Source organism: Camponotus vicinus, unplaced genomic scaffold, assembly GCF_025532165.1.
Source record: "Camponotus vicinus isolate PSW18456_S1 unplaced genomic scaffold, iyCamVici1.0 SCAF_2, whole genome shotgun sequence".
Taxonomy (NCBI): Eukaryota; Metazoa; Arthropoda; class Insecta; order Hymenoptera; family Formicidae; genus Camponotus; species Camponotus vicinus.
This window is the reverse complement of record NW_028141956.1, coordinates 19,654,067-19,669,685: the sequence shown is the minus strand read 5'-3', so window position 1 is coordinate 19,669,685 and position 15,619 is coordinate 19,654,067. Positions and strand designations below refer to the sequence as shown.

General features: G+C 30.0%; 3 protein-coding genes and 1 long non-coding RNA gene across 14 annotated transcripts; 3 read left to right on the top strand and 1 right to left on the bottom strand.

The window, feature by feature from the left end:
- The first annotated feature begins 348 nt into the window (after positions 1-348).
- Positions 349-4,730, top strand: LOC145966766 (uncharacterized). 2 transcript variants are annotated; one of them, XM_083091098.1, is made up of 5 exons: positions 349-592; positions 736-918; positions 1,152-1,376; positions 1,472-1,727; positions 2,386-4,730. In XM_083091098.1, exons 1-5 carry the CDS (start codon positions 528-530, stop codon positions 2,419-2,421), a joined length of 765 nt encoding a protein of 254 aa, XP_082947224.1. In that variant the 5' UTR covers positions 349-527; the 3' UTR covers positions 2,422-4,730. The 2 variants fall into 2 exon arrangements, with proteins under 2 accessions (XP_082947224.1, XP_082947225.1); XM_083091099.1 differs by lacking the exon at positions 2,386-4,730 and adding an exon at positions 2,028-2,347 and having other exon boundaries at positions 352-592.
- Positions 4,731-5,782: 1,052 nt separating this feature from the next.
- LOC145966219 (uncharacterized) lies at positions 5,783-7,918 on the bottom strand. The gene is made up of 2 exons (XR_014436993.1): positions 7,120-7,918; positions 5,783-5,939 (listed from the first exon to the last, which is right to left on the bottom strand). It is a non-coding gene; the product is annotated as an uncharacterized LOC145966219 (long non-coding RNA).
- LOC145966214 (uncharacterized) lies at positions 7,200-9,620 on the top strand. 10 transcript variants are annotated; one of them, XM_083090144.1, is made up of 7 exons: positions 7,200-7,284; positions 7,553-7,725; positions 7,856-7,936; positions 8,038-8,361; positions 8,497-8,604; positions 8,689-8,827; positions 8,919-9,620. In XM_083090144.1, the coding sequence occupies exons 2-7, from the start codon at positions 7,618-7,620 to the stop codon at positions 9,149-9,151; spliced, it is 993 nt and encodes a 330-aa protein (XP_082946270.1). In that variant the 5' UTR covers positions 7,200-7,284; positions 7,553-7,617; the 3' UTR covers positions 9,152-9,620. The 10 variants fall into 10 exon arrangements, with proteins under 10 accessions (XP_082946270.1, XP_082946271.1, XP_082946268.1 ...); XM_083090145.1 differs by having other exon boundaries at positions 7,210-7,411; positions 7,600-7,725; XM_083090142.1 differs by having other exon boundaries at positions 7,210-7,411.
- A 2,425-nt stretch (positions 9,621-12,045) lies between these two features.
- Positions 12,046-14,108, top strand: LOC145966216 (uncharacterized). Its single transcript, XM_083090152.1, has 5 exons — positions 12,046-12,198; positions 12,370-12,430; positions 12,512-12,658; positions 12,748-12,966; positions 13,675-14,108. Exons 1-5 carry the CDS (start codon positions 12,106-12,108, stop codon positions 14,097-14,099), a joined length of 945 nt encoding a protein of 314 aa, XP_082946278.1. The 5' UTR covers positions 12,046-12,105; the 3' UTR covers positions 14,100-14,108.
- Positions 14,109-15,619: the final 1,511 nt, after the last annotated feature.

Here is a 15,619-nt window from a genome sequence, read left to right as displayed (position 1 = left end):
CTTTCCAATTGTTTAACACATCTTAACACAAACATACACAGGAAGGCACAAAGGTTCATATTCTGAATCCTCTTTTATTGATAAAAGTGCCTTTAAAAGTGGCTTATAAGCCTTCTGATTGGATTAAGCCACTTTTAGAGGCACTTTTATCGATAAAAGAGGATTCAGAATATGGACCAAAGTGTAGCGATGTGCACGACTCAATTGGAACAAAGTTAATGTGCGACTTTCGAGTGGAGGATTAGGATTCTTCATAACCATGTCCATCTTGATATTTTTTAATCCATGGTGAGGGTGATGCATATAGACTGCGCGTTCCGTGAGAGGAGCTGAAGCAGAAACTAAAAAGAGAGAGCAATAGCGTAAGTCGTTGTGTCTTTCTCTAACACGCGAGTTGGTGGGGATGTAAAGAGAGGGAGAACTGGGGAAACGTTCTAACCTATGGTGACGGTTCGTGATGTAGAAAAATGGTTAACGCTGCATAGGTTCAGCTCAGTGTCAACACGAGAAGAAAAAGAAGAAGAAAAATGGTTAACTTGTGTTGTGTTTGTAAGTTAGAAGCTGGTATTATTGCGGATGTTTCTTTCCATAGGCAAGTATTTTGACAAATATTGATTTATAAATATAAGCAGTTTAATATTATATATAATATTATATTTTTCTGCTTGCTTTGAATTTGATAAAAACTTTTTTTTGACAGTACAAAACTATTATAAAAGTATAATTATATTTTAGAATTCCCAAAAAAGAAGAAATCAAAAACAAGTGGTTTACAAATATAGGTAGAAAAGTTCATAAATATGCAACAGTTTGTAGCAAACATTTTGAGCAGGAAGATTTTTATTATAAAGAAATTAATCATATTATGAAAAGATTTTTAGTACCTACAGCTGTTCCATCTGTATTTATTTCTAACTGGTATATTTTTCTTTTAAATATTTTAATACTCAAAATTTTCAATTACTATTTAATGAAGTATATATATATATATATATATATATATATATATTTATTTACAATTAACAAATTCAATAATAAAACAGTAATCTACAAATATTACTTAAAATTGTTAAGAAATTAATTTTATACTTTTCTAATATTTTTATTTAAAGTTAATTGCATAACTGTACTTATATATTTTCAATGAACAGCAATGATTGTATGCAGCCATCGGTTTCAAGTAATGTACCATGTAATACTGATACTACAACAAATGAAGTCGTTCAATGCAATAAATGCTTGACTGTTAGAAATCCAAACGCAGAAAATGGTGCAAATAACTTTAATTTTAATGAAAATATTGGAGAATTTGAATTAAATGATTTAAAATTTAGTACTAATTCCACAGAAAATACTCAGAAATCAACATTAAAAAGGTTTGTTGTTAAATATTATTTTTTAGAATAAAGTAAGAAGTGGTATTGTAATATATTAAATGATGTATGTATATGGATAAATACTATTATTTCAGGAAAGTAGATGAGCCAAATATAAGTGTAAAACGATATTGTGTTCCGCGATTCATAGGGGATTTACGCAGAGAAGACTTTACTTCTAAAACTAGCTGGAAAATCGTTAATGATTATGTTATTAAGTCAAAAAGAAACCAAAAAATTTCAAAGCAAAAAATCAATCGCTTACAAAAAAAGGTAAAAAATTTGCAAGGATTGTTAAATCACTTGAAACAAAATGGATTAATTTCGAATGATGCTTGTAACGCTGTAAATGTGAGTCATTTGTTTGATTAAAATAATTACATCAATGGCTGGTTTCGCGACAGAATCAAAATGATCCTGCGCTGTGATTGATTAAATCTGAAGTTTTATTGAATTTTATTTAATAAAATTTCAGATTTGATCAAACAACGTAGGATCATTTTAATCTGGATCATTTTGATTCTGTCGCGAAAGCAACCAATATATTATTAAATAAATTTTTATATTTAAAGTACTTAGCTTGTTATATTGTACAATTAAGGAATTATATGAGACTCTTTATATTGAAAATACAAGTTTGACTTTAAATAGGCCGTAAAAGCTGAACGCGGATGGTGATGCGTGAGTTTCAACTAGAATGAAGTTTTCGTTGAAACTGATGTATGTACTCTGGGCACAACTTTTACTTGGTACGATACTAAGGAATTTAAATAATTCTCTTGTTATATTGTAATCATGATATAGATTTGTATTTACTAATATTACATTTAATTACTTATACTTTGATATGTATTAATATTTTTAGGAGTATGAATTATTAATTGTACATAGATACATGACACATATTTATTACTTTTACTAATCTGTAATTTTACCTTTTTCGACAGATTAAACGAATATCTTATATCAAATTATTTTTTAACTATTTCAATTTTAATTTTATTTACAGTTTTCTACGTCTCCTGTAATAGCCGAAATTATTTGAAATCTTTTAACCACAAAAAAAAGCCTTTATCCTCCTGCCTTAAGAGAATTTTCCTGCAGTTTATTATTTCATTCAACAGCTGCATACAATTATGTTAGAAATATTTTCTTGAAAAAATTACCTCATCCTCAGACAATATGGAAGTGGTATTCGAATATTGATTTTAGTCCTGGCATTAGCAAACTGATTTTAGACAATTTAAAAAACATGATTGACGAAAATACTGCAAAGGGTTTAAAATTATAATTTGGATTACAAGTGGATGAGATGTCCATAAAAAAATCAGTCGAGTGGGATGGTAAGAAATATCATGGACAGGTAGATTTAGGTCTGGAAAATGAAGAAGCAACTTATGCTTTAGTATACATGATTGTAAGTTTAAATGGATATTTTAAAACTCCAATAGCTTACTACTTCATACGAAGTTTGACTGCTGACGTAAGAGCGAATATTACTAATCAAATTTTAACAGTTTTGCATGATAATGGAATAACAGACATCAGATCAATGACATTCGATGGTGCTGCAACAAATTTGGGTATGGTAAAGCATCTTGGCGCCAACATACAAAATTTTGAAGATTGTTTTTTTAAGCATCCAATAACCAAATCATGTATTGTTGTTGTGCCTGATTCTTGTCATATGCTAAAGTTAGTTCGAAATACAACATCTGAGTTTGATTTAATTGACAAAAACGGTAATCACATTCAATGGCGTTATTTAGAGAAACTTGTCGAACACCAAGAAAATGAACATTCAAACTTGCAGCCCAAATTTTTAGCAATAGAGTTTCAGATGCACTGCGGTTATGAAAGATAATTTTCCTGATAAATTTACAGGTACAGAAGCAACTGCAACATATTGCAAAAAAATAAATGATATTTTTGATCTTAAATTCAAGAAGAAAGTTCGAAAAATATTCAACGCAAAACTGTATAACAATAGAAAATCTTACAGAGACAGAAAATAGAGTAAACGAGTATATCGATTATATAAAAAATTTAAAAATCGTCGAAGACAAAGTTTCAAATAAAGTTACACCCATTTTAATGAGCAAACGCAGAACAGGATTTTGGGGATTGATAATCGGTATGAAAAGCGCTTTAAAACTTGCACGCTACGTTTTCGAACAAAAATTGATGACATATCTTTTGACTTTTAAATTATCTCAAGATCATCTTGAAACTTTTTTTTCATGTATTAGAAGAATGGGTGGGTTTAATAATAACCCAACTTGTCGACAATTTAGGTCAAGTTATAAGAAGCTTGTTACTCATGTAAATTCTATTATACCAGATAACGCGAATTGCATACAGCAAGATAATACTAAATTGTTGAAATGTGCAAATTTAGATCTTAAATATAATGATAATTCTATAAATGAAGAAGAATTAGTTAGTATAGCATTTGAACATGATTACGTAGGCTGTAATGGTTGGGCATGGAATGAATATAATAGCGAAATTGTTACGTATATATCAGGCTTTATTGTAAGGTTTATGAAGAAAAAGATCAAATGTGAAATATGTCTTCAACAGTTAGAAAAAGATACTATTACTTCTAAACTCATAAAATTAAAAAATCGAATACCTGAAAGAAACACCGAAATTACAAATCAAATTTCACAAAGCAAAAAGGAAGGCTTGATATCACCAAGCGATGACGTTGTTACTGTATGCAAAATTGCAGAAAAAGTTATTAGAAGTACGCCAAATTTATTTTCTATGAAAAATGTGCTTGAAAAGCTTATTATTCATGCGAAAAAATTATTATCTTCTTTGAATTTGCTCCAAAGATGGATTTACTGCCAGAAAAAGCAGTTGCTTCTAGTCATAAGTTAGATTTAATAAATCTTATTTTAAAAAAATATTTTGATATTAGATTGAGACACGAGGCTAAATGTTCACAAGATACGATTCAAAGAATCAGACAGTTTCATACCAAATTAGTTTTATTTCAAAATCAATGAAAATATTAATAAATAGATTAATATTTATATTAAATTATATAATAACTTAATCAAAGTATTAGATGTATAAGCGCATATATAATAAGTTTTAAAAGTAATATTTTAAAGATATATATAATAATAATTAGTTTTATTTAATAAGGTAAAAATAATAAATATGTTTTATATGTTATTATGTTTTGAATATATATAATAAGTTTTATGTTATAAATTTCATGTATACGAGTAAATCATCAAGTATGTTTTGCGTTTTTATGTTTTTATAATTAGTACATTATAATAAAGTTTTATGTGATAAATTTTATGTAATACAAGTAAAAAATAAATTTTCAAACCTTGATTAATGCAATAATTTATTGTATTGAAAACTATTATTGAATTATTATCATCGTTATTTAATTTTTTTTTCATAATTGAAATAATCAACCAACTTTTAGATTTTTTAATTCATCGCATTTTAATCTTTTTTATATATATAGCATAACATTAATTATTTTAATACATGTTTTGAATTACATAAAACATTCCGGATTATGCAAGTGTAAAGTGATTATTTTCACTTTTTTCCCATCGCCTGTTATGCGTCTCCTCTCCGTACTCCTCCCCACTCTCTATGGTGTGCGAGAGAGAGAGCACGACTTACGGACTATCTCTGTCCTTCAGTTTGTGCTTCAGCTCTTCTCACGGAACGCGCAGTCTATGTCTATGGGGTGAAGTGAAAAACATGTTGCACACGTAAAATTTGTGTAATTAGTCTGTACCCATACAGCACAGAAAGGTTGCAAATATATTGCAGAATAATTTCATTGAAACATTGCAATATTGCAAATCGGTTGCGAAACTTTGCTGCAACATTGCTGTAAAGTTGCGGCAACGTTAAGATGTCCGCTTTTTGTAATATTACAACGAAATGTCGCAGCAATATTGCAATGTAATATATTTGAAAAAATGCAACGCGTTGCTGCAATCATGTAGCAATATTGCATATAAAACATTTTTTCGAAATAATTCTTGACACATGAATCTTGGAAGTTTATAAAAAACATATAAAATAAAAAAATCTTTATATAAATAAAAATTTGTAATGATTGTATTCAAGATAATATATTGTAAAGTCATATTTAAATATGTATATTTAGATTTTATTATATCTAAATATATATTTAGATATGACTTTACAATATCTTATCTTGAATACAATCATTACAAACTTTTATTTATATCAAGATTTTTTATTTTATATGTTTTTATAAACTTTCAAGATTCATCTATCAAAAACTATTTCTTCCAATGATTTTATTTAAAATAATATATTGTAAAGTCATATCTAAATATATATATATTTGTAGGAACACATAAACGGCAGTAAAGAAATTATTCTAAGTCCCTCAGTGAAAAATAAGATAGGATATATTTGGCTCAAGATACAATATAATTTGGCAATGTCAACGGTATTAAATTCGAGCGAAGACTGTCCCTTCCGACAGTTATTCGCTTACGCCTTACTCCACCGTCCACTCCACCAATATTACTTCCATCGTAGACGGTCCTTAAAAGAAAAAATAAATTCGGACCGTGTTAGTATCAGTTCTTTATATACACTTTATGACGAAAAGTTGAATACGAGTTAGCTAATTTGATGCAGCGCCGCATAGCGGCAAAGCGAGGAAGCATATTCTATATACATATGTACTATTACATATTTAGAAACATACAGATATAATCTTTTTTTTAGCAAACTTTTTTATCTTTCTGAAAGATTTCAGAAATATTGCAAATACAAAATTATATAAAATATAAATATTATATAATATTATAATATAAATATTATAAATATTATAAAAAACATGATGCAGGTATATTTTTGAAATATTTCAGATACAAAATTACAATTGAAAAATTTTAATAAAATATCTTTTAACATTACAATATTACCGAGTCGTTGAATGATTAATCATAATTTTAATAGAAATATCCACATGAAATCTACATTTATATTTCGAGAATAAAGTACCTCGATGTAATAATGAAAAAAGAAAGTTGTATCCACGTAGATAATTCGTGGATAAATCTGCATCCACGTAAGCCACGTAAAATACGTGGATTCGACGAGGATGTGACGTAACTGTTTTTGTCGGGAAGCGAATGGTTTTTTTCCATTTCGCCTTACTACACCGATAAAACTGTCTTACTTCCTACGAAATGTATATAATAAGATGTCAGAGTAGGAAGTAAGACAGTTTTATGAGTGTAGTAAGGCGAAATGGAAAAAAACCATTCGCTTACTTCTAATCTTACGTCTTACTCCACCGATATTAGGGCCTGAGCAGAATGGCTGCCTTAAGATTTTAAGACTATGTTTTATGCCTTAGGTCTTTGTCTTAGGTAACGCACAATACTGTGTGTTATGTCTCGAGTCTTATGTATACGCGAACGTTTATTTCTTAGGGCCTGAGCAGAATGGCTGCCTTAAGATTTTAAGACTATGTTTTATGCCTTAGGTCTTTGTCTTAGGTAACGCACAATACTGTGTGTTATGTCTCGAGTCTTATGTATACGCGAACGTTTATTTCTTACAAACGTTCGCGTATACATAAGACTCGGGACATAACACACAGTATTGTGCGTTACTTAAGACAAAGACCTAAGGCATAAAACATAGTCTTAAAATTATAAGGCAGCCATTCTGCTCAGGCCCTTACTCCGATTGTAGACGACGCTTTACATACAGGTCTGGAAACTCCGGTGGTGGGAGGTGTCCCGCTTTTTGTCCTCGGTTTGTGTAGTTTGAATATTGGCCGCGTGGTTCGCAACATGCATGGGATGTTAGTTAAACAAGATGGCGGTATCTGGGGGCCTATTACGGTTTTTGAAACGAAGTGAAAATAACAAAAGTGAGGAAATTTACTAGAGTATCTACAATTTCACTTGTCGAAATCTAGTAAATCTGTTCACTTTTGTAATTTTCACCTCGCTTCAAGAACCGTAATAGGCACCCTGGGGGCCTATTACGGTTTTTGGGTGAGTTTACTCACTTTTCACATTATCATTTCACGTGACTTTGGTCACTCAATTATGGAACGGTTGAGTGAAAATGTGAAGTAACTAGGCATTTCCGGTAATAATAATCTCACATTTTCATAAATCCACTTATGACCATAGAGTGTAAAAAAAGTGAGGTTAAAGTGCTAAAAGTTATTTATAATTAGAAAATAATAAAGAATAAAATGAATATTACTGAACACCAAAAAAAAATTTTATTAAATTATATGAAACAAAATGAAGATTTTGCAAGAGGCCGCTTACGCTATAATAGTAGCAATAAAAAAGTATTAGTAAGTATATATATTTTTTATCAATACACATTAAAATTATTAGTATAACAATATCTCAATATTTCATTTATAATAGAAAAATATATAATAATGTAGATAATAATAGGAAAATTAATTTGTTTACACACAGGATGATATGTGGGCTGCTATCAGTACATCCTTAAATGCTGTTGGAAATGGACCTCAGAAACAAGCTAAAGAATGGCAAAAGGTATTTATGAAAAAAATTATAATATTAAGTGACAAAAATAACAACATTTAATTACACTACTATGATTATTAAGAAATAATATATATTTTACATAAATGTAGACATGGAGAGACTGGAAGTCGAATGTTTTAAAGAAGTGTGCCCAAAATAAAAGTTATGCTGGTGGTACAGGTGGAGGACCACCAAAAGTATTTAAATTAACAGAATTGGAAGAAAATTTATTAGAAATCATAGGTCCAGAAGCTGCTGGTTTGACTGATATACCTGAAGGAGGAAATTTTAATAGAATTATACAGAGAGAGTCTGCACCTATTAACAATACAACCGTAAAAAGAGGATTCGCTCATAATATATATGGAGAATTATGTGAAACGCAAGAAGTTGGATTAAAAGAACATCTATCTAATTCTATGCTAATGAAAAGGGTATGTATAATATATACTGCATTTTATGATATTATTAATGATTAATAATATATTTTTAATATGATTAATAGAGATATGATGAATGTAAAATAAATAATATTTGTATCTTATAATTAAATTCAATAATATTTCCAGAAATTTACTTCTACATTGGCTACAAACAAAATGTACAAGATCGATGATTTGGTTAAAAATACGTCAACATCTACAAGTAGAATTTATGATCCAGATTTTTCAGCACAAGTAAGTAAAATCATTATATTTGTATTGGCAAATAAAATGTTCATGTGTTATTAATAGTAGAAAATTAAAAATTAACATTTACAGGAGACAGAACAAAATAATTGTTCTCAATATAATGTTGATTTTAATGACATTGAAGAAATAGATGATATTATTTTGGAAAAGAAAAATACAAGTCCCGAACTATGTAAGCATGTTATTCCTAAAGGAGTACCAGACAAAGGTATTGTTATTGATTACATTTGTAATTTTTTTTAATATCAACATAAATTAGAATTAAACAATATGATATTTTAATTTTTTTAAATTTTTAGCTATGAGTAATAAAGAAAATTCTAGTGCAGCTGTACAATTAATGCGTGAAAATACTGAAATTAAACAAGAAAGATTGAGAATCTCTAAAGAAAAATTACTTTTTGAAAAAGAAAAATTTGATTATTTAAAAAATTTTTATTTTGATTGTAAGAATATCTTAAGTAATGTTGATTATAATATTATGCGTTTAAGAGAAGAAGTTGAAAAAATGGCACCTTCATATCTTACATAACCATTATATGTCTTCTATTTATTTTTATTACGTTTCATTTTTCTTACACATTTTATTTTTTTTACGTTATTACGTTTCATTTTTCTTATATATTTTATTTTTTTGCGTTATTTTATTTTTATTTAACGTTAATATGATATATATATATATATATATATATATATATATATATATAATACGTATAATAAATACATATTTAAGTGTGTTATGTTAAGGTAAAAAAATGAAACTATTATCTGATGATATATAAATAAGATATAGATTCTTTTACGTAAACAAATAGATTTATTTAAATAATAAAATACACAATGTACAAATACTTGAACAAAGTACAAAAGTTTTGTGTTAAGAAGTTTTGTGATAAATATGATAATAAATAATAAATACAAAAGTTACAAAGTACAAAAGTTTTGTGTTAAGAAGTTTTGTGATAAATATGATAATAAATAATAAATACAAAAGTTTAAAATTATAGTCTATCATTTTGAAAATATGTATTAATAATTCGTTCGCGAACCTCATGCCCACTTTCCATTGCATCTTGATTTATTCTTGGAAGTTCCTGATCTATTTCATCATAGTACAACTCCGGTTCTGGAAGTCTACACCGAACAGCAATGTTATGCAAAACACAAGCAGCATTGACTATCCGAGCTAAAAAATTAACATATTTAATGCAATATTTAAATATTACAATTCTTATAACTTTTATTTTTAAAACTAAGGGTAGAAACTTTGCGCGTGCACTGCCTTTATTTTATGAACTTAAAAATTGAAAAAAATAAATTATTTAACTCTATAAAGAAAATTTATACAAACACACACATACACATAATGTTTTTGTTATATCAATTATACCTGCAACTTCTGGTGTATAATGTAGAGCTCTCTCTTTTCTAAGACATCGCCACCTTCCCTTTAAAACTCCTATGCATCGTTCCACACAAGAACGAGCTCGGACATGACACTGCGTATATCTTGCTGATGGTGTACCTTCAGGTTCATTCAGCTTAGGTGTCATCAAATATGGCAACAACGGGTAAGCACTATCACCTACAAACGAAAAGACAGATAGTTTTTAACACCCTCTAAAGTATTATTACTGGAAGAAAAGAAAACACACTGTTAACTAAACATGCTGTTACCTAAAAGCCAAGCATTTCTTTGTCCTGGAACGTACATTTCTTGCAGATGATTAGATAACACAGATGCTCTCCAAACTCTGGCATCATGTGTTCTTCCACCGTGTGCAGCATTTACGGTTAAAATTTTACCCTCATAATCCGATACCTATAAATTTATTAAATATATTAAATTATTTATAAATATATTAAATTACTTTGTAAAATCAATCATATATAATATATCAAATATATATATATATATATATATATATATATATATATATGATATATATATATATATATATATATATATCATATATATTATTACCTTTACATAATATTGTATACGTACAATAAGAACATTCAATGAATGGTATAATTTTCTATTTATATAGAGCTGCTCTCTCTCTGCATTTGGTGGAACAATTGCTATATGAGTTCCATCTATTGCTCCAATAATACCAGCAAATTGTGTACGGGCCCAGAAACTGCAACATAAAAATAAAATGTATTTCCTATACAATTAAAGTAATTACTTAAAAAAATAATAATTACATTTATTACGTTTCTTTAACATATTGAATTTCTGCATCTTCGATTGGAAATTGAATCCAGTCATCCATTAAAATATTCAATGCATTAACTATATTACGTAAAATTTTGCTAACTGTTGGTTGACTTACACACGATAAATAATCTTGACCAACTCGTTTCTGATATGAACCAGATGCTATAAAATTCAACGTAATTAGAACCTAAAAAATTATTATCATAATATAAATACCAGCAGAGCTATTCCTGTAACTTTTAATGCATGCGTTATGATATGCTGTCTTAGTAATTCATAGAATTCATAGATCGGTCTCACATTCTTATATAAAACCAGTCTATGAACTTTAGTCCAAGTTTCAACAAATAAAAATCATTAAAATACTTCATAATGTGTGACATTTTAACTTTAATACCTGTAATTCAATAGAAACTGCGTGGCGTCGTCTTGGATTTGGTAATAAGGGTCGTAAATCTTCAATCAGAATTTGCACAGCTTCCCTGGATAATCTTTAAAAAATTATAAAAAGTGTACCAAGTATTCATTTTATTCAATTGCATTTTTTATTTTTATTGTAAACTTTTAGAAAATATAACCTAATCTCCAAAAGTATCAAATCTCATTTACCTGTAAAGGCTGCGGAATTCGCTTTCCGGTATACTAAATGGGTCTGAGACATCTCGTAGTCTTCTTCGTATCCTCAGCATTGTATTGTCTCGATCTTGTGCAAATATCGCGATCATTAAATTATCCATTGCACATGAAAAATAATCGTTTTCTTTGTAATTGTCAATTACTGTGCTTGATTTCACTTTTTCACGTGAAATTTTGTGTCGAGCCAGCTCACGCGGACATTTTCGTATTTTCACGAGGTGAGACCAATCGTAATTGGGTGAGTTGTTCACTTTCGTCATTTTCACCCAATCCGAAAACCGTAATAGACCCCCTGGTGTCCACAGCACGGCCGTCCGCAGGTTCCACTGACACGATCTTAAAATCTGTTTAAAAAATGACGAAAGGGTGCATTGTACCCAAGTGCAAAACTGGGTACAAAAGTGTAATTAGAAAACATTCAGTTTTTAAAGTGCCCAAAAACGAGGCTCTACGAAAACAATGGGAAGAGGCGATACCGGGTATAACCTCTTTAAAAGAAACTCAAAGGTCCATATTCTGAATCCTCTTTTATCGATAAAAGTGCCTCTAAAAGTGGCTTATAAGCCTTCTGATTGGCTATAAGCCACTTTTAGAGGCACTTTTATCGATAAAAGAGGATTCAGAATATGGACCAAAGTGTTTGCGAAAGACATTTTGAATCGCATTTAATTAAAAGAAAATTTCTAACATACGATGCTAATGGATGGTTCATTGCGGAAGTAAGTATACTTAAATAAAAATAATTTTCACTCTTGTGACAAGCAATTAAATAATTCTTGTGCAATATACAATTTTTCAAAACATTTATATTTTTAATATTTTATCCTCAGTGAATACAATCATATTATTTCCATAGTTTTATATTTATTTACAATATTGCTTTTACAAAGGCTCCACTCAAGCATCCTCGTTTGGAAAATAATGCTGTGCCGACTATTTTTAATCCTGAAGGTATGCAATGAATTAATAGAATACACTAAAGTAAGGGTGGTTTTATTTTTATCGCTATAAGCAATTTATTTTTTATTGTAGATGATTCAGAGGCTTTATTAACAAATGAAGAAGAGAACGTAAGCTCTAATGACACAACAACATCTTTGATTGAGCAACAAACTTCACATGCATTCGAAACAGCGATGGAATGTAAAGAACTGACTCATGAGAGCTTGTTCAATGCAGGTACAAATACATGAATACATTTTTTAATTATAGAAAACATTGCCGTGTGTCATAACTGAAAGTTTTATTAATGATGTTGGGTATTACAGGGCAAAATTCATTCGAGTGTTTCGAAAATGTATCCGATTCCAATGGAATTGATGTTGTCTCTTCTCAATTGGCGCCAGAACATACATCAGAAATTTCATCGGAGTGTGTCGAAAAGGTTACCGATCCCAATAGTACCGATATTGTCCCTTCGCATTTGGCAGCAGAAGATTCATCGCAACAACCCACAATTCCAAAGCTTCAAATCATCAATAATGCCCGTAAGTTTCATTTTGTATAATCAAGTGTATGAGGTGGCTTGTACATTTGCCAACAAAATTTGGTTTGATTTTAATTTGAGTACTCTGCGATATGACAAAATCTAAAAAACTGCACATTAACAAAATAGGAACGTTTTCAATTATCTTGTTTCGTTTAAGCGACAAATCATTTTAAGTAAATTTAAATTTTCGCATTATATTATTATTCCAGTACGATATATCATTATTAACATTATTTTTACACTGAGAAAATAAAATTGTTAAAATAACAATTTAGATTATTACATTAACAATCTATCTTTAATTTTTAATCACGATATTAAGGTGGTATGAATATTACTTTCATTAAGGGGAGTAATCCATGTAAATCGTTAAAAATAAGGCAACTTTTTATGAATTTCTTTAAACTAAAAAGATTTAGCACGCACGCACACTTTCGGGCATTTTTTCTAAATATCATTTTTCGACTATTTGGGACTTTCTGAACCTATTTTTAATTGAAATTTCGAAACAACAAATTTTCACCATCACCAAACTTCCTCTATGAAGAAGCAAAAATAGTGAAAATTTACAATAACTTGGAAGGCATATAACTTAAATACTTGAATTATTTGCAATTTAAGTACTTGAAATTATATTTAAATGTATAAAATAACACATGTATATAAAATAAGTCGAGGAGAATTTTAAATCATTATCTCTGTTCAGGTGTCGGTGACGGAAATATATCGGTCGATCTACCGGGTACATGGAGTGTCATTCGTTCGTCGACGAAAAGCGGACCAACGTTTGTATTTTCTCACATTAATGCTGTGACAGAAGAGGAAGTTACAAATGTAGTAATGACAAAAAATGTCGTGCTCGAGAGTTGGAGCAGTCGTATACTGTACTACGTACATGGAGCGCAAGTACGTGTTCCAGACACTCGATTAGCAGAAATTCTTCATGACGTATCGTCACTCCTAGTCACTTTGGTAGCATTTGAGAGAATGCACGTGTGCAAAGGTTTGGGAATCATTGACGTAGTTTTTGCAAGAAGCGATGCATTCCAAGATTATTCAAGATTATGGCGTCACAAGGACTGTTTTTTATTAGCCAAAAAGATCATATGCGAAAATTGTAAAAAATTGTAAAAAATTTAAACAGACGATACGACGAAGACAACAGCGGTTTATAAGCACATCTCGGACACGTCGAATGCAGAGCTCTCGCTATCTTCCGGATAGTTTAAAATTAATGCTTTAAGGAAGAAATTGGCATCGCAGATACGAATGAAAAATCGGGCGAAATGTCGGGTAATATTACTCGAGAATGAACTCCAAATAAAACAAGGAGAAATTGCTGCTTTGTCAACTGAGTCTTTGGACAAAACGTGCTCGAGTTTTAATGTTCCCGAGGCACAAAAAATGATTCTAAGAGAGATTGTAGGAGCTGCAAAGAGAAATCCACAAGGTCGTCGTTATTCCGAGAAATGGCTAATGCTTTGCATGCTGATAAATATTCGAGGACCTTCATACTACGAGTTTTTACGCAAAAACAATATTATTCCCTTGCCGTGTACTCGAACTATTCATCACTACTATTCGATCATAGACAGCAAGTGTGGATTCGACTCTAACTTTGCCCAATTACTCAATAAACATTTTGCTGCCAAAAAACCTATGCAACGACATGGAGTTTTGTTATTGGATGAAATTAATCTACGAAAATCAATCTCAGTTTGCTCGCGAAATTTAACGTACAGTGGCTTAACTGATTTTGGCAGTGATGGACCAACAGCCAGTGACATTAATAACCAGACTACTCACGGACTGGTTATAATGTTTCAACCTATAGCGAACACTTATACTCAATCGATCGCAGTATTTGCGTCGCAAAATCCCGTTTTAGGCGATGAACTGGCAAAGTTGGTTGTCAAAGCTATCGCTTACGTAGAAAATTGCGGAGCCTTAATTCATGGCGTGATTTCCGATGGAGCCAAAACAAATAAAAGAATGGCAACTATTTTGGGAGTGAGTGGCACCCTAGATTCACCTCAACCATCGTTCACTCATCCACTGGATGACGGTCGAAAAGTTTTCGTCTTCTCGGATGTACCACATCTTGTGAAGAACATTAGGAATCGATTGTATAACAAACGACGCCTGAAGGTTAGTATCACTTCCGTATATTTATTTCCTTAAACAAGTCGCTACGTATATTCGCATCACATATTAGGTTCTGAAAATGATTTATAGTGATACGTTCCTACGGAGGAAATTTTTATTGTGTAAAAATAAGTGTTTTGTATGTTGATGCTACACTTCTCAAAATATTGATAATAGTTCAAAAATATTATTTAGAAAAAATACAAGCATGAACCGTTTTGAGCGAGCGTCTATTTTTAAAATTAATGCTCTGATATTCGAAATTGTAATCTCCATTTCATTATTTCAGATGAATGCCAAAAGCGAATATATCGAGTGACGTTTTTACGAAAATTTATATAATTTGGACACCAAACAGTTTGGTCTTGCACGAGTTTGTCCTAAACTTTCGAAGGCTCACATACAGTTGGACAATACTGCAAAAATGCGAGTTCGATTGGCTACGCAAGTATGGTTTTACACATTATTGTTTTCAATATCAGACAATAAATCGGTTTCAAATATTA

Excerpts from the sequence above, each read along its gene's own strand:
- LOC145966766 (XM_083091098.1), top strand. The coding sequence starts at position 528 with ATGGTTAACTTGTGTTGTGTTTGTAAGTTAGAAGCTGGTATTATTGCG. Across the intron at positions 1,377-1,471 it reads CAGAAATCAACATTAAAAAG|GAAAGTAGATGAGCCAAATA; the intron begins GTTTGTTGTTAA and ends CTATTATTTCAG. Across the intron at positions 1,728-2,385 it reads ATGCTTGTAACGCTGTAAAT|TTTTCTACGTCTCCTGTAAT; the intron begins GTGAGTCATTTG and ends TTTTATTTACAG.
- LOC145966216 (XM_083090152.1), top strand. The coding sequence starts at position 12,106 with ATGGACCAAAGTGTTTGCGAAAGACATTTTGAATCGCATTTAATTAAA. Across the intron at positions 12,431-12,511 it reads GACTATTTTTAATCCTGAAG|ATGATTCAGAGGCTTTATTA; the intron begins GTATGCAATGAA and ends TTTTTATTGTAG. Across the intron at positions 12,967-13,674 it reads TCAAATCATCAATAATGCCC|GTGTCGGTGACGGAAATATA; the intron begins GTAAGTTTCATT and ends ATCTCTGTTCAG.
- LOC145966214 (XM_083090144.1), top strand. The coding sequence starts at position 7,618 with ATGAATATTACTGAACACCAAAAAAAAATTTTATTAAATTATATGAAA. Across the intron at positions 7,937-8,037 it reads AAGCTAAAGAATGGCAAAAG|ACATGGAGAGACTGGAAGTC; the intron begins GTATTTATGAAA and ends ACATAAATGTAG. Across the intron at positions 8,362-8,496 it reads ATTCTATGCTAATGAAAAGG|AAATTTACTTCTACATTGGC; the intron begins GTATGTATAATA and ends TAATATTTCCAG.